The sequence below is a fragment of the Cuculus canorus genome, chromosome 14 (assembly GCF_017976375.1).
Source record: "Cuculus canorus isolate bCucCan1 chromosome 14, bCucCan1.pri, whole genome shotgun sequence".
NCBI lineage: Eukaryota > Metazoa > Chordata > Aves > Cuculiformes > Cuculidae > Cuculus > Cuculus canorus.
In genome coordinates this window covers 11853568-11872529 of record NC_071414.1, presented here as the reverse complement: position 1 = coordinate 11872529, position 18962 = coordinate 11853568, and the positions used below count along the sequence as shown (strand labels likewise).

The window sequence follows — 18962 nt, the reverse complement described above, 5'->3', positions numbered from 1 at the left end:
GGGAAGAAAAAGGGGATGGAAAAGGGGGATGGAAAAGGGGATGGAAAAGGGGGATGGAAAAGGAGAAGAAAAAGGGGAAGGAAAAGGGGACGGAAAAAGGGGAAGGAAAAGGGGGATGGAAAAGGGGGGACGGAAAAGGGGAAGGAAAAGGGGGAAGGAAAAGCGGAAGGAAAAGGGGGAAGGAAAGAGGAGAAATGAAGAGGGAGGGAGAAGAGGGAGGGAGAAGAGGGAGGGAGGGAGGGAGAAGGCCGGGGGCGCATCCCGTGCCGGTGCTCGGGCTGTTTCTCTCTCGCTGCCGCCAGCGCGGAGCCGGCGCTTTTCCGTTCGGGAGGAGCCGTGCTACGTGTCGCTCCCAACGCCCCCCCAGCCCCTCGCCCTCGGCACCGCTGCCCGGGATTTATGGCGAGGAGACACCGCTCTGAGCCCTAATTCATGGGTCCCTACAATGCCACTACTGAGAGCAGGGAGGGGAAAAGAAAAATAGCAATATGTTCCCAGCGCTGCTGCCCTCCTCCAGCCCTGGGCCGGTCCCTGCGCTCTGCGCGCCGCTGACTTTCGCACACAGCAGGGATTTAGGACAGAGCGCGCTCCCAAATTAGCTTCACCATAAATCTTTTAGGCTCTTAAATAAATAAATAAATAACACTGCTCCCTTTTGCCCTCTTCTTTTTTCCCTTCTTTTTTAGCGTGCAACTCTTCCATCCGCTCCGAGCCGTTGGATTTCCCCGACAGTGGTGACAGGAGACCCGTTGAGTCTCGATTTGGGGTTTTTTTGGGGTTGTTGGTTGTTGGGTTTTTTTTTCAACGTGCCACTTTGACAAACTTTGCACAAGGCTTCGCTTTTGTTTGCTTGCCGGCTTTCGAATGACATTATGATTTTAATCAAAACGGACTGGTTTTTGGAGAAGGCCAGCGCGGGCTGGGCAGGGAGGCAGATCGGTTGGGCGGTTTATAGCAGTTCAGAAGAGGGTTTGGTAAACAAACACAGCTCAGAGGTAGAAAAGCAAATACAGTGGGTGAAATCTTGGCCTCCTCTGAAGGCGATGGCAGAGCTCAATGGGGCCAGTATTTTCACATCCACACTCAACTTTTCCTCCAGCGAGCACAAAACCGACAGAGACGCAGGTATTGGAGAAAAACAGCTCCAAATCGGTATTATTATTGCCTAAACAACTTGATGCTGTCAGGGGAGAGCAACAGAAATACAAACGATGACTATGGGAGGGAGGAGCCCACTGCAGAGCCGTCTGGGCTGCGATGCTCACAGGACCTTTCCCAGCACACACACACAAGCAGTGCCCTGAGCCTCTCTGGTCTTGCAGGTGCAAAGCCAGAAGCAGCTGCAGCTCTGTCGTGCGACACAGAGGGGCACCTGAGTGACAGAAAGATAAGCTTCTCCTAGGAGGAAGAGATGCATTCTCCTATTAAAAAGTACAAATTAAAGTCCCTCTACTTGACCTAAGCCCGTCCCGTTTATTTTCCACACCACCTAACCGCACTAAAACACATCACCAACCCAGTGCTGCTGGAAAATGGGCCAAACCATGAACCCCGAGAGCTCACCACATGAGCAGCTTGCCAAGGTGAGAAAGAGCTCCCAAAGCAAACCCCAAGCCTGCATCTGGTCCAGGGTGTGGAGAAAAGTAAGGAAACTGCCAAAAGTGTGGGCCAGATCCTGCCAGTGCTTCCACAGCTTGGGGCCGGCATGGAGGTGGCCATCCCACCCATCACACTCCTCCTTAAGTCTTTCTGCTGGCCCTTGAGGGTTGAGCAAGCTGAGCTTGGAGCTCTGGGCTCTGCTGGCAGATGCCTTTGGAACCTCTCAGAGCCAGGAAGATCCCTCTAGCAAGGGAAAACCACTGTAGGATGGTATTCAGCACCAGAGCCATGCTCCATCTACTTTTGTCCCCTCTTTACTACGGCACAGGGGCATCCGATTAACCAAAAAAAAAAAAATCAAAGGGAAAACATTAATAAATAATAATCAAGATCATCTGCAGTTTTAATGATAAGCTATTTAATGAATTATGAAGTACCTATAACTCAAAGTATGAGACTGTACATTGTGAAAACTGGCATTGAAGTGTATGGAGATAATTAAGCAATAATGACCTCCACAGAGGTCTTTTCCTAGGAATTAATGACCAGTCGGGAGGAGCTGATGGCTCAAGGCACAAGCAAGGGCCATTAACCCCAGCTGGTCATTAATACTCAGGAAATGCCCAGCTCTGAGGCCGTTACTTTGAGAATATGATAAAATAAAGGGGGAGCAATTATGAATAGCTGAAATTGAGAGGTGATGTTCGCAGGTACTCAGGTTCATCCCAACCATCAGCCACCCCAGATACTCCCACAAAGCAGCTGTGCTCAGGAGCGCATCCCCAACACAAGCCCACTCTGGGCCCCTGACACCAGTGTTTGGGGGCCCTGCCAGCTCAAACGGAGCCTGTGAGACATCTTCACGACCAAAGAGACTAAAACCAAAACATTCTAACAGCAACGCAAAACCAGAGATTTTGTTTCAACCCAAATTTTGGATATTAATTCCTCATGCTATAACAGCAGCCCCAGAGCCCAAGTCTCAGGCTCATCTCTCTAAGTGGCACATCATGTAATGTAGGACACGCCTTTGGTACCACCGCAGTCAAACTCGACCCCTGGTGCGGCCCCGGGCACTGTTTGCAATGAGAGTCCCCCTGACTCCACCCAAAAGCAGAAATGCAGAACAGCCTCCTCTCAGCCCAAATCTGCAGGGATCTCTCCCCAGACTTATTGTGACTTCAAGCAGACTTGGAGGAAGAGGGGTATCACCTACTGGTGGGGCAAAACAAAAGCTAATGCAAAGCTGACCATATATGCTGGACTCGCATCCTCACTGACGCATGCAGCAGGTTGGCAGCGGCTCAGAGCCGCAGCTGGGTGCTGGTGTCAAAGCAAAGCCCAAGGCCACATCTCTCCTGTCCCAAGGAGGACGTGGAAGGATTTGAGGGGAGTCTCCTGGGATAGATACCCTTATCCGCACTCATTGTAAACAGAGGGAGGAATTAGCATGAGCTGTTTTGCTGCGGTAGTGAAACCCGGCTGCCCGCTGCTCCCCTGCCCGTGTTTCTACTGATCTCCCCTTTTCCCCTCTCCAACACCCACTGAGGAACGGGGATTTCGTACCTCTGAAAGCCCAGAGTCACCATTTACATTTTCCCCTGCCTGGGGAAGGAAAGGAGGGGGTGTCCGTCCCCCAGCTCTGGCACACAAGGAGATGGGAAAATAACACCCACCCCCAGCTCATTTATCCAGCCTTGTTCTAAATAAAACCCGCAGGGGAGTGAAGGGGCTCGGATTTTCCACTATAGCCCCTGTGGTCATTTATTTACCCTACTGCCATATTCTTTCACTGAAAATGCATAAATATGCTTGGAGGTGACAATCAGAGAATATTTTGCCCGTAGGATCACACAGCGTATGTAAATTTTCACCTACACAAACAAATCCATGGTTGTTGTAAATATTCCCAAATTATTCTCTGCAGCGATTGACGCTAATCATGCTGTTTGTGAGAACGCAGCAGCAATGCTTGTTGCCAAAATAAAGGATGCCTTTAAGTTTCTTAAAATCTGGAAAGCAACCGAGAGCGGCTCCTCAGTCACAGCATTTCTCTTTAACTGTTTACAATCGATCAGAGAAAAAAACTCAAGTATCCCACTGGCAATGTGGAGTTTCCAACAATTATACATTAAAACCAGCTATCGCTTAGCAGAAGAAAATCACTACATAAGGAAAATTAGTGCTTGTTAGTACATGTAATATTCAGAATCACGAGTAGAATAAAAGCAGCAATGCAGAAACTGTTATCAGCAGAGAGAAAATTATTCAAGAATGCATTTGAGTAATTCTGCATTTTAATTTAACCCTTTGAAACATTAATCAAACCATGGCTAATTATAGGAATTAAGGAATTAAACGATGGAATCTTCTAAAAGATATTATTTAAAAGGCAGTTTATACAATTACTTGTATAGATGTTTGCTTTAAAGAGGGAAACATTTCTACTGTAATGAAAAGGGTCTCAGAAAATTAAATTAACAAGGGGGGACCAGGCTGATATGAAACTAAATTAGCATCAAATGCAAATTACAGGGTACTTAATGGTAGAAACAGGTGCAGAGCAGGTCCCTAAATGAGATAAATGAATAAAACATCCCTCTGCACAAATGTGGAAGCTGACACAAAGTCAATGATATGAATAATTCAGCAGCCTCCACACTGCTGTTGAGGTCAGCTTTCCTTGACCTTTGAAACAGGAAGTAAAATTCTGTCCAAATTTGAGTGACTGGAAATGCAGCAGTTATTTATTGGGGGAAAAAATGGAAAATCCAGATTAAAAACTCAAAAATACAAAGCCGTGCTATGCATGTGGGAATGTGTAGATATACATACAAGGTGATAAACTGAAATAAATATATCAGCAGAAGAAAACATGCAGAAGTGGAAAAGCTCTCAAATGTTGGAATCATGGTGGCTGCAGAATATTTATTTCAACCTAAAATTCTAAAACAATGTGTGTGTGTGTGTGTGTGTGTGCGCGCCACATGAGAGTATTTAGGCCATGGTATGATCTAAGCATGTTCAGAGCTTAAATGGTTTCATCTTTCAGAAAAAAAATTAGTTTTGCTAAAGGGGATATTAATAGAGTCAAAGTCGGTTTATTTCAGGCATTAAAGAAATCAAATCATATAAAAGTAGCTGATCAAAGCTGAGGAATCAATCTTTTTCTTTGCTATAAACTTTTTCTTTAATAAAGGAACTGGAAGGCTTCTTTCCTAGTCTTTTTACCTAAGCTATCAATTTAGTCACTATGGCATTTCAAACGTTAAAAAGTCACAGTTTCAAAAGGAAACCACCCTAACAACAGTTCGCAGTGAAACAAAGGCTGTGCAAGTGTGCATGAGCATGAGACAAAGTATGAGAGAAACCTTAGAGTAGAAATTCTATAGGTATATGTTTTTATATCACTATTTTAAATGTAAATAAACATAACCATAAATTTTGTCTTACAAAGAATTAATACTTCTCTCTTTAAAGAAAGATAGAAATCTGGAGGAGTTACCTTCTATCCAGTGAAGCATCTACAAACTTATATCCTTATAATTAAATGAAGATTTCTGCACCTTTCCCCATGACAAAATACTCAGCCGAAAGCTCAGGTCACTAGATGTATGGTCCTAATTTCAAACTGAATTTGGCACTAAAACAGATTAATAAAGTATGACAAACAACTAATTTCTCCAAGCTGGAAAGAAAGGAAGAACATCACCCCTGCAGCTCCTCTTCTAGGGCAACAAAAGATGTAAGATAACAGACGTTCTGTCTTTCTTTTCTTGGATTAATCCCTTTAAACCTGCTTACCTGTCATCTGCACAACATGTGTCCCATAGAAGGCTATCTCCTATCTAGGGGTTAATTTTATTTTCTATGTTTTAGCCAGGAATGGCACTGCAGGGCTGAGCCTGCACCTCAATAAAGTTTTGTGAGAAGTTAAAGCAAGCTGTGGCAGCAGCCACCCTGAAGATGCATATTAATGAGATAAACAAAAATCAGCCCTGGTATTGCGTAATCCCATGTGGCAAACCAGGCACCAGTGATTTGGAAGAAGAGTTCACGACTCCGCTCAGTTTGTGTGCAAAGTGGCTCCCTCTAAACGCCAGCTCTGAGAACCCAGCTGGTTCTCATTTCCAAACAACCAGTTTCTCTATCCCCAAGTGCTAAAGAAAATAATCCCCGCAATCCATGACTACACGCTTTCACAGGGACAGCAGTGAGAATTTGATTGTAGAGATAATTAAAGTCATTCCTGAAACTTCCAAGGAAAAGAAGTCAGGGGGAGGCGAGGGGCCAACAGGAACAACGATGCTGGTGTTTGAGTAGAGCAAAGCAACCAGTTTGTCTTGGAGAAGGAATGGGGGATGACACTACTTTTGGGGAATTTGTTTTCCTGAAAATTCTCTCTCCTGCACTCTAATAGTTGCAATATTTGCAAAGAAAATGTAATAGACTGTAGCGAGTAGGAAGATTAGAGTGAGGTTTGGAGCCTGGATGTTCCTAATTTGGCAAGAGCCTCCAGAGGGAAGTGCTTTCGCATTCTGGTAAACTTGAATAAAATTATGTACAGCCACTTCGATTAGAAAGGTTTAAAGGGAAGCGATACCATAAAAGCAATAAAACCAACTGCTATCTGCTTCAAACACTGAAATTATCTTTTTAAAATTAATGTTTCCTGCAGCCCTGCCATGAGTTAGGTCTGAAATAATTTTAATATTAACAACAGTCAGGAGTGGGTCAATCTAGAGCCAATCACACAGCTGGATTAGTCATCTATATCTTTCCAAACCAGCGGAGTACTCTACACCCCTCCAGCCGGTGTAAATCAGGAGGGTGTCCCTGGCACCAGGAGAGCTGCAAGGCTCTAGAAAATAATCATAATGATGATGATTTTAAAGAAAAAAAGCGCCTTGCTGCCAGCAAAGCTAAATTGTACAACCCCCGTGTCACACGTCCTCTCTGACCCCCCTCATCCCGCAATCGGTGTGAAATTCAGGGATGGAGAGACGGAGTTTAAAGCACTTGTAATCTCTCCGTCTGCACTATCTCCCTTGAGCAGGAAGGAGGGATCCGCTCAATGAGAGCTATTCAGGGCCTCTCAATTAACCTGATTAGTTCAGCACGCTGCTCTCATGAATGACACCTTATCTTGGAAATGAAGGGAAAAAAGGAAACTTCCTTCCTTCTGGAGATAGAGGCGGCCCCAAAAACCAGAGTGGGAGCACCCATCGGGGCTGGCTTCACATCCCCCAGGAGATGCTTTTGGGGTGGCAGGGACCAGGTGGCCCAAATGAAGAGAGGTCCCCCCTCTTTCAAAGCCAACCAGGCACATGATGGGATTTTCCACTCGCGTTAACCCTTGCTGGGCAGAGCCAAGGATGCTGCCTGCAGGTACGAGGGGGCGAGAACCCTCCCGGGAACGCTCCTCCTGCCTTCAAGTGTGTTGTAGTCTGGAACTTGTTTCATATGTGACAGATTAATGAGCAATAACTGGGTTACCATGGCAAAAAAAGCATTCCTAAAATTCTCTTTTGTTTCTCCGAGAACAGCCTCTTCCCACAGTGCCCCCCCAAATCGTGACACTTTACAGTAACACAAATACTAACCAGCAGCGCGTTATTCTTTCTAGTGCGTGCGAGTGTCAACAAGGCTGACTGTTATGTACAAATTCCAAGAATTAATCAGGGAAAATAGGTGTCTCAATTACAATTAGAATACCAAAATATCAAATTTATGAATGCCCAGCCAACTTTGAAGGCATTTATTAGAAAAACTGCAACGATTTTGAAAGTATTAATGCGCTAATGACGCATTAGGGCATGATGTATTAATGTTCTTGTATTTTCTGACAAATTAAGTTACCATTGTCACAGCGGGGCAATCCTTCAGGAAAAAAAGTTCCTCTCTCCTGCCATGCAGCATACGATAGACGACAATTCATGTACACATAATGGGTTCTAGTGAGAAGTTTTCCTCCCACACCACAATACAGTTTATTCCTTTTTTCAGAATGCCACAGCTATTATGGAGCTCACTACGCTTTAAAAACTAAAAAAAAAGGTAGCTGTAGCCTAAGGATTGTTTAGCTCTTTAGGGTAGAATCTTTCTCTCACTCTGCCCCTGATTCAGCGGCACTCAAAGCCCGGCAGCCCACTGGAGCCCAGAGACATCAGAACACGGTGCCAATGGGCACCCAAGACCCAGAGATAAGAAAAAAAATCAAACTAATTTTACAGAGCTGCTTTTAGCACATAAGAAGCCCCAGTTTGAGAAACAAATCCTGTCGCAGCCCCCACAAGTATCCAGGATCATGCAGGGCACTCTTTCCGAATGTAGTGGCATTCCCTTGATTTCCTTTAGAAAGGGCCAAATCCTGATCCTAGCTGGGAGGTAGATATCACAAACTGTGTGCAGGTGCTTTTCTTCTCCTGCCTGCATAACTCCCAGCGAGATGTGCCATAGGATGTGCTCCTGTCTGCAGCTGAATCCCAGCTCGTGCGGCACTGTGCAAGTGATGCAGAGGCACACAGAGCAGACTTGAGGAGATGCTACCAGCAGATAATAGCTCTGAGTGTGGCTAATTTCCTTCTTTCAGAGCAGAGAATTTTATAATGAATATAGAAATGCATTTCTCCTTGTGTCATCCTTCTACAAAATACGAACTAGGTAAAGTGGTTTTTAACATCCACTTATCAAAGTGACTTAACATCTGGGAAGTCAGCCAGTTGTTATGTAGTGATGCAGATGCCAAAAAATCCAACTGAAAGATTATATTCAGGGAGATTACAAAGAAGACCTGACTCAACTGGGTGGAAGTGGGTGGTTGTCCTGGTCAGGAAAGCCTGAGAGTCTCCTAGCAAAATCATGGAGAAAAATGAAGGAAAATGGTTGTTTTAAACAGGTTTTAACCCGTTGTAGCCACTGGCTGTATCCTGTACCAACTTTTTCCAAAGGGAAATTTTTGAGTCAATAGATGAACAGTTTGGCAAAGTCCACGAGATGAACAGAAAATGATTTTCTGTCTCTGACAGTCATCGAGACAACTCTAACAAGAGGAAGATACTATTTTATTGCTAGACAGTCACAGTGGGATATCCATTCTTCCTAACATTTACTGTATATAAAATTTATCCTTTCTTGGGTCACAATCCTGTCACTTGGGGGCCTGGGGGTTTTTTGTTGGGTTTTTTTTTTAATTAATCTTTGAAAAAATGACCTAACCATTCAGCTAATTGAACAATGCGATTAGTTAGCAACACTGATTCGAAAGTGAAGGTGGGAGGAGAGCTAAGAAAATCCAAGTGTACTGCAAGGCTTTAGGACCCTGGCAATATGTCATTGTAGCATCGTCTTTTTTTTTTATCCCCACTTTTCATCTCTTTCTAGCCCAGCCCGGCACTGGAAGAGTTAAAGAAAACAATAAAAGAACAACTGCGTGTACAGGGTAGGATTTACTGGCATTTACTTTTAATCTATGGTCCTTTGCTCTGTGGCTTATCAGCCCTATGTCAGCCCTTTTTCCTCCTTTATATTTCATGAGGGGACCCACATGCTGGTACTGAGAGACAGAGCCCAAGTGTCTGTAAGCTTTTTGTCAGGTAAAAAGAGAAGAAAAAGGAAAGGAACAAGAGGGAAAGCAAAGCTAAGAGGCATCTATTAGATGTCACTAGGCTTTTGTATTCATGTCAATGATTCAGGATTAGAGTATTTGAAATAATCTTATTGAGAGAACTCAAAAGCCCCACAGAGGGAAAGCCTGCTCGGTAGCATATGGCAGAGCAGCGGACAATATCTTATTAAGGATGTGTTAGCTAACACCATTACTTTTTATATTACATTACTGAAGTATTGTGCCTCAGCCGGTTAGCGAGATGGCATAGTTGTGGAATGCCATTTTGGACGTTACTGCATTGATACAAAACCAGTGAGATTTGGCCAGGTGTCCAGGCAGGGGAGCAGCAGAGGCGATGCTGCTCCCTTGCCCCCCCAAGACCGCTGGGAAGGGCAACCTGCGTTTCACCAGCAAAGGGGGAAAATGATGTCCTCAAGGGTACTGGTGGCAAATCTGCTCTTACTGTTGGTGACATTACCCAGCGCCACCCACCCTTCCCCACCCCGCTGCCCCCAAATTCAGGTCACAGCTTTGCAGGTCTGGTGGGCAGAGAAAAACTGGGTAGAGAGGGCAGCTTCTGCTAGATCTCCAACAAAAAATCCCGAACTATTGCCAAACTCAACTCCTTGTCAGATGAAAGGAATTTAATTTTGTAATAGTGAATGCTGTTAGTCTAAAAATCTTTTCTGTGCTCTTGGACAAAAGCTTGTAATTGGAGAAATAGCTCCTTTTAAAGTTATCTTCATCTGCCCACACCTTTAGAGGCAGCAAGAAACCAAAAACAAAACAGTACTGTTCATAGCATTTCAATGATTGCCGTGAAAGGCTCTATATCTGGGTCACCTTACTACTGTCCAGTGTATAATTTCAGTGACTTGAAATAAAGCCTTTTAATAACTAATTTCATATAACGCACATATTAACAGCACCAGAAAATTTGTTTTCACATTTCCTATTTCCAAACACTATTTTTAAACAGTGGGTAGAAGATTACTCGTTCCACTTTAAAAAAACTTCTAAAATACTGTCCTTAGCAAAAAAAGTAAACACTCATTTGATACAGTAATATATTCTGATCACAAACTACCTATGCAGAGTTGCTAGTGTGACACACAGGGAACTTTGTATGGCTTTTCTGTACTTTTCCAGAACTGTAACAGAGAAAAAACAACCCATGATGCTACAGGGAAAGAGAGAAAATCGTGCCAGTATTTACTACTACTACTCCAGAGACTCGCTGCTCTCTGAGGACAACATTAAATCAATTTCTAGAAAGCTTTCTCTATCGTGATTTACGCAGAAACCTACAATTGTTTCCTACTCTCTTTTAACTTCATTAGCTAGATGTTGTATTAAAATTATACACCTCCAGCAGGCAAAAGAGAGTTTGAATTTAGCATAGTTGTTTTTGTAGATGTGGCCAGTTACTTATAAGAATACATTTTGGTGGCTAGAACATGCAAACATTTATGACTACTCACAGGAAAAAAACTATTCATATGCCTCAGCTTCTGCAGAATAAGGCTTGGGTTATATTTTTACCCAGTAAACTCTGGGAAAGACCTATGATACATTTTTCATGTTCAGAACGATTTTAGCTAATCTGCATTAAAACTGAGGATGATCTTTGCAAAAACATCTTCCTATTGCTCTTACTCCTGTGTGCAGCCCCACTGCGACAGCAAATACGGAAATATGTCAGGTGTTAAGATAGGACAGGAAATTTATCCACCACAAACTCTGTAGATATAAGAAAAAGCCAATATTTTTCCCAAAAAAAAAAAAAATATATCCCAGTCTGGAGAAAGAGAAGAACTGGCACAGAGCTGCGTGGAGCCGGGGAGCCCACGGTGCTGAGCACGTTCTCTCTGCTGCAGGACATTCTTTGAAGTAGGAGTTCATATTAAGAAATCGATAGGTATGAATAGCGCATTGAAGTTTTGTGACCAGAAACAAAAGGACAGATCGATCACCCTGCCAGCCACTGGGCTCCTCTTGGGACCAGCTCAGTGCACTTGGAGCTTTCTTGATGCTGCAGGAGGTCACTGCATAGAGGCAGAAAAACTTTTTAAAGCACCTCTAACCTCGGGTGCCCAAATCCAACCACCTGAGTAGAAGCAGGGCAATCCACAAGGTCTCAATTAGACCTCGGGGTGCTCCTTTGCACAAGCAAACCCATAGGGTCTTCAGGATGGATTTCAAGGAGTTAAACAAACTTGAGCAGTCTCCTAAAATTGTTAACCCTTGCTGACCAAGACCGAGATTCTCAGAAAGAGACCAAGGGACTTACTGACCAGCTGCAGTAGGTGCAGAGCTGCTCACCCCATGCTCACTGTCCATCCAGGCAGAGCAGAACTGTGTGGACATGGACAAGCTGGCCTGGGGGTCTCAGGGCAGCAGATCCAGCACATCCCATGGGCACACTCAAGTCACTTTTCTGAACTGACAGCAACTAGCCAAGCCCCAAAGGGGTGTAGTTGAGCACTAAAGATAGTAGTCAAATGCAAAAAGCAATACAGTAGAATGGTCTTTAGTTTCCCTCATCCCTAGGACATTCAATGCAAGCGTCAGTATTTTATTCTCCATAGAGAAACCTCAATCTTAATTTTTAAACTGCATCAAGAGAAACGCTTCTCTTCAGGAACGAGAATATCTACCTACCTAGAGACTAGAGTGCCTAGCACAATGAGCCTTCTTTGCGCTAGGTCCCTCTGTTTTATCACTATGATACTGAGTAGTAATAATCAGGCATAACATCGCAGTGAAATAAAGCCCAAAACACTAGCTGCAGATTCAAAAGACATCACTGAGAGAAGCAAGTAACTATTAGAGTAGTGTGAAATGTTTGCAGTGAAACCCAAAACCACATAAAACTTGTCTGGTTTGGGGTTTTATAACAAACTGAAAACTCAGAACAGGTTTGCTAGGAAAATCACAAACGTCCCGAGTGAAGCTGAGACCTAATTAAGGTTTTGCATAATAGTTTTGAGATTATACAAAAATTCTTATGCTTGGGGGCGAGGGGAGAGAAAACAGACAAACAATAAACAGGAGCTGGTTTGACCCTGACCAAGTTCATACAACCCCAGGAGCAAACTAAATGATTTTTGAAGCAGTAGTGATATATGCCAATCCCAGTAGGCTCAAACCAAAACATTTTTGCAAGAACCCTTGCAAAGTTACCCCTGGCTCTAGTGATTTCTTCACCAGAAGGATTGATATCACATGCATTAGAAGCTCTGGTGGAAGGGTAAGCATGCTAAGTCTCTGTGTGAGAAGCATCCTACTGATCAGAGTCTCTCATTTATCTCACAAAGGCTCAGAATGCCTTTGGTTGCCTAAGACATGTGGGAAATGTTTTGAGTAATGCTTCTCAGCTGCATCAGTCACAACCAAATGTTGATGTGTGTTTCAGTCCCTCCCCTCTCAGAAATGTATGGGTTCACAGACTCCTGGAGCTTGTATGAAATGCTTGAGGCCAACTTCTACCCATCTGAACACCCTCCTTAGAGGCCCAGAGGATTTAGGCAATACAGCCTTAAAAGATAGCCTGGGAGACATCTCTGTGCAGTGCTGGAGGTGGTCCTCTGTCACCCAGTTTCTTCTCCCCAGACTCCCTCCCTGATGGATCAGTAACTCCCATCTATCTCTGGAAGGGGCACAGCAATGAGGTGGGCATCTTCTAGTAGGATACTCAAGAGAACTGCCAGATATTCATGCCTAGGAGCATTTCTCACCCATGTCTTGACATCTATCAGAGAGAGCCGTGTCTGCCCTCCTGCTTGTAAAACCCACCCAAGGACCCGCAGCTGCCTGCGGCCCCATCACCAGTGTGGGCAGGACACTTGTCCCTGACCCCACACGGCCAGGTTCATGAACCATAAATAGCTGGGGGGGGACGACCAAGAACTTACACTCCTGCAAAGGGACCGCTGCCAAAAGACCTGGCATCCTCTGCCACTTTGTCATGACGCCAGTGCCATGATAAGCCAATGTCCCTGTAGTCTGACTGGCGATCAGCTGCGGCACAGATCCCATCCCTCGCAGCAAAACAATCCTCTGCAGCTCCCTCCCAAGCAAAATGCCCACCTCATCCTCTTGCCGGAGTCTCTCCCAAAGCTGGCCCGCTCTGCCAGCCTGCCCGCATCTCCATTGCCTTCCTTCCAGGCATGGAAAGCTACTGCAAAATGCATTAATTGCCACATCTGCCTAGTAAGTGTATATGTGGGGAGGATGCAGTGACCACAATACAGTCCTGTGTGTCATTTTTCCACCTGCCTGGTATTTAGGATGAAAAGATGATCAAGGCCCATAAAATACAATCCACTACGCGATGACTTGTAAAGCGGCAAAATGGAGACATAGAAAGTCATTCACGCCTCTTTTCATGTCACTGCACAGTGAAACCCAAGCCAGAAACGTAAAATTTTTCAAGTTAAAGGCTGAAAGATTTCAAAAACATATGTAGGTAAGTTGGCTCCCTCCGTAGCTGCGGCAGCTGGGTGTGCTGGGGACAGAATACAGAGAGCCCAGTCGAGAATCCCATATGGAAGGTGTCGAAAGCATGTAGGGCTTTCAAACACTGGTAGCAGATCAGGCATTAAAATGTGCTTTGGTGTCATCAGATAATAAAGTGTAAAAAATATTATGGCCTCCAGTCCACGAGTCTTCACCCCTGCTCCATGGACAAGAGCTCTAATTGCACTGGAAATGCGAAAGCCGCCTCTTCAAAGCCAGAGGGAGCCTCTTTCCTCAGAAACTACATCTGAAGAGCTTCAGCCTGTTGCTAGAGAAGGGCTGGAAGAGACCCTGGTCATCCTGAGCTGCCACCTAAGGGCACACGGTCACTCAGGGAGAGCTCCAGCTCAAAACCTAGGAACTTACATGGCAACTGTAGTTTATCTATCCGAAAAACAGACAGGCATGAGACTTCTTAAGTAGGTCTCACCTGGCTTGGTACATCTCAGCAAAGCCAATTTTAGGTCACTGTCACCAACCTGTTTGAATAGTCTGGGAAGAAGCAAAATTTCAGATGGCCCAGCAGTTGCCAAGTGGGCTGTTTTCAGCCCTTTTTCCATACAGCATCACAAGCTGGTGCTATATGGTATAGATCCTACATGCTGAGCCTTTTCTGCCACTATATTTGGGATTGTAGTGGTTATTCCTATTTTATCAGTCAATAGGACTCCTGTTTACTAGATGCAGCCATAAAAGGTAAAGAAAGCCCAGCAGGCGCGGGTAACACCATTAAATATCAGTCCTGACAATGGTAAATTGGGTTTAAAAGTTTGGAACAGAATGCCAAGAGAAGAGTCTCTTTCCTGAACTAAGGAATAATATAAAGCCCCACTTTCTCCCCTATGTGACTTTTGTTGCTATCATCTTTTCTGATTCTTACAAAGCAAACCTAATTAGGAAGCTCTCTCATTAGTCTTCCAGAAAAATTAGCACAGCTTATGCTAATTACTCCTGTAAAATTTAATAAACTCATTGAAATGGGAATAGTCTAATGAGGTTTTATTTATTGAACTAAGATAACTGTAAGGAAAAAGGTTAGGCCACCAGGATATCCAGAGTGGTAATAAAACTACAATTTATTCAATTTCTTCACAGGAATTTTATTGCAAACCTTTTAAAATCAAATATGAGTTATAATTTGAAAGTTAAATCAATCTAGAATTTAATTTAATAACAGGAAGTGCTCTGTGTTTTCGTTAAGTGTGATTACAATACAGCCCTGCCACTTCACTTGTAGGAGGACTTGTGCGTTTGTATTGTGACAATAATATCCCTTTTAAAATGAGTTCCTGTTCATCAGAGCTTCATCTCAACACATGTAACTGGATTAGCAATAAAATATACAGGCTATGCTAAGATGATGATTCAGACACACACAGGTTTCCAAGAAACTCCCTTGAAATGACTGCTCTATAAGCATAATAGATTTATTTTGTTCTCCAGAGAAAATTTAGATCACTATGAGCATAAATATCTTTGGGTCCCTTTCACTGCTGTATCTGCTGACACTATAATAGAGCAAAGTATAAAGCAATTTTATTAAGTCCTATCCTGTTTCAAATACTACACTACAGACATTTTTTTTAAAACCCACATTTTGATTAAAGAAATATATATTATTTACTTTTCATATATATATATATATATATGTATATGGTTTGAAAAAGAGCACAACACATGTAACTTTGAAGTTGCCAAACAGCCTCTTAGCCAAGTTCACTAAACCACCACAAAGACAGAGCCCTCTCTATCCCAAGTTTCTCTAGCCTCATCAAAGAGAATTAATCAATCCAAAATAGTATTCCAGCATGTAAGAAGAGGATAGCATTTCCATGTAAGTACATATGTCAAAAATCCCATGGATAGATTCTACATTAAATTCTATGTTAGGTCAGAGTCTGTGGATTCACAGGATTTGATGCAAGACTTAGATTAAATCCATAGGCGAGACTTTATCAGAGCGAAAGGCGTGTGGGAATGCTTTAGCCCAAATGGTAAATGAATTCTGTAAGCTTACATGCAAATAAAAATAGCTAAATATGGGTTTGCATATCATTTGACATAATAGTTAAAAATTGCATGCATGGGGAAGTGACAATGGAGTACAACTAAACACATGTTCTGACTTGTGCCGGCATTTTAGTGTTAGAACAATTTTAAAGGACTCGTTTTAAGGTAAAAAGGCTCCACACAGATCACTTCATCCTTTCTAAACCAAAAGGAGGGGAAAAAATGAATAGGATAAATGTCACAAGAAACATCACTAAAGCAACTAACTGTATAAAGCACATACTTATTTGGCCTAAATTGTTTGAACTAGCCCCGGCCAAGGAGAGGTTTTAAGTGCCCTACTGGGACAGATGCGAAGCGGCAACAATAGAAGCCACACTAATGCAATCCAGGTAACACAATCCTGTTTCAAAAACACGGGGAGGGCTAATTACAGTACTGCTGAGTCAAATTTCTTATACCACTGCAACCCACAGAAACAGGTCAAAATCAAATGTTATTCAAACCACAGTCATATCAACCTTCTGTATCAAACTCACAATTTAAAACCAAGTGAAGAACTTAAAAGCTTAACTCATTCACAAGCCAAGTGATTCAGTACGGGTGGTGGAGGTAGGGTTTGAATTATCAGCTTTAAATTATGTTTAGCTCGCACTTTAAAAATAATCTTCAGAACCGGTACCTTTTGCATCAATTTACGTAAATACTGATAAACTGATCGCTGCTAGGAAGCTAAATATGGGATTTTTCATGCAACTGTTCTCCTCGTTTCGCAGAAAGCATGTAACAGACAGCATCTCTGGCTTTCATAATTTAAAACGATTTGCAACTAGCGGTTTTGCATACTAGATAGTTAAACAAAATATTTCCGTAAACCTGCCATTAGCATCGTAACATCTCACTTTCCAGTACAATGAAAAATTCATGTGAATTTTGTAGCTTTCATGTCACTCAAAATGCCACTCTAACACCATGTTTATAGTGTTCAACTCTGCAGCACACTTATAAAACACATCTCTATACAGACTTCACTGTGGGTTTTTTTTTCCCCTTCCCTTTCCCTGGTACAACCTAATAACACTCACAGAAGATGAAAATATGCCTAGTTAAAATAGATAGATGTATCTTCTGAGATTTAACATTCTCAGGATTACTTATTACAGCCAATCAAAACAGCTGCTCTAAGCTTCCAATATATGCACTTTCTTACCAAATTCAAACAAGAACTGTAAATCTGAGACTCGGGATGAGCACAACGTCAGGTACTACTGGACCACTGTCTGTGGCCCCCGACGCAGCAAACCCTCTTCACCTTCTTTCATGAAAATAGACACACTGAAGATATTTTAACCTTAATATAGCAAACACTAGTTCAGGCAGTTACACAAGGGGAAGCACGCTATTCCATCTTCTTGTCCCTATATGTTTAGGTAGTTTCCCCTTGGGGTCCCTCTATTCCCAGATTAGTGAAAGGGTATTGCTTTCCCCAGCTGATGACAGACACTTTCAGTACTTCCTGGCCATTTAACTCTTCTAGAGTAATGCTGCATAATAACCTGGTTATCACACCTGGCTTTATACAAAAAGTTAGGACAATTAAAATGTAAAAATTACTCCTTGGCTACCATTTTGCATAATTTGCAAGCACAGAAACTACGCATGGCTCAGAACAACTAAAATAGATGTATTGTGCCGCAGTGATTTACTCAGTGATGTCAGATTAGCAATATGGATCTGTTTAAAAACACAATAATTAAGACAGGCAAAAATGAATTAATCAACTGACAATACAGTCAAAATAGCATTCCAACCAAGGAAAATAAGAGGAGGGGAAAAACCTTTACTTTGCAGATCTATTTTTTTAACTGTTTTTATGCATAAATAAAAACCTTAAAATGTAGATGGATTACATCCAACAGAACTACTGTAGCTAAAAGTGATAATGATTCAAACATTTTTCAAATAAAACTTAAATATTTATAAGCACCCAACCACATTTCATAAATCACAAACTATTATTATTTTATTCCTGAAGCTTCCCTGGCGCAGCATGTGAATTGAGCCACAGAGAGTCAGAAAGAAAAATCTCCTTTTTATGCACATGAATCAGTTACAAGAACCAGAGCCCTCCAAAGAGCAGGTCGCTTCGTTATCCTCCATATGGCCCTTCCATGGCAATCACAATTGCAAAGCACAACTAATTCGGTATCAAAAACAAAATTTCATCCATATATGCTCCTAATTCTTCCCCATTAGCAACACAGGGCAGGTGTTTCATTATAATGAGGAGGGGGAAAAAATGGAAGAAAACAATAGCAGTCCTTACCTGTCAATTATCACTGGATCTGATGGAGTCTCATTTCTGTTGCCACAGCTTTTCTTGTCACAACAGCGGCTACAGAGCAAAAGTGAAAGGATTTAGTGCGACCATTACACTGTAAAATCATCATTACGAACATGGTAGGTTCAAATTGCCATCTAGAGTTACCGCTCGGTCCCTGCCTGGAAATCAGTCAAATGTAGTGGGTCACATATGGGTTAATTACTATGTTTAACTTCTTGCACAGCTGGTTAGCAATTGAAAATATAAAAAGAAAGGGGCTTTGCCCCTTTCACAAATAATAACTCAAGGATCACCCGAAACAGGGAGACCTGTCTATTCGTAGCCTCTTTTCCATAGAGTTTACCAGTTGTCCCATATGTGCACACGTAAAATAGCGCAGCTTTTTCTCCACCGTGCACTTCTTTTACATTTGATTAACGTTTATGTTACACATACACACGCTATTCCTGCTTCTACACAGAGCTGCATTCTCAGATACTGGGAAACCTCCCTCCAAAGTCCAAAAGCACAATTATTCTCCCTCTGAGAAACAGCGTTGTTAATGGGGGATCCAAATACAAGCGCCATCAGGAGTGGCATTTCTGCTCAAGTGTGCCTCTTTCCCCAAGTTTTCTCAGCATGTTAATGATTGCTAATGCCATGGAAAGCACAGCTCCAGCGGCTGGTGCCCTGCATCAGGTCAGATACAAAGCAGGCATGTGAAATATAAGCTCCGTCTCCCAAAGCACTGCTCCATTGCTGACCTGGAGGCTGGGATTCTTTTGAACTAAGGTGGCTCATTGTTTCCTAAGAGAAGCTAAATTGTTGTTTGTGATGATTCCTTGTCAGGGGTTATTGTCTATTAGGAGCTATACATATATTGCAGGTAAGCTCACAGGCAAT

At 42.8% G+C, this 18962-nt stretch overlaps 1 protein-coding gene across 8 annotated transcripts in view; it reads right to left on the bottom strand.

Moving 5' to 3' along the window:
* EBF1 (EBF transcription factor 1) overlaps positions 1-18962 on the bottom strand; it is a 279938-nt gene that overhangs the window by 243358 nt on the left and 17618 nt on the right. For all 8 annotated transcript variants that reach the window (XM_054079476.1, XM_054079477.1, XM_054079473.1 and 5 more), the window contains exon 6: positions 18063-18131. In XM_054079476.1, coding sequence (XP_053935451.1) covers positions 18063-18131 — 69 coding nt within the window. The remainder of the gene's footprint in view (positions 1-18062; positions 18132-18962) is intronic.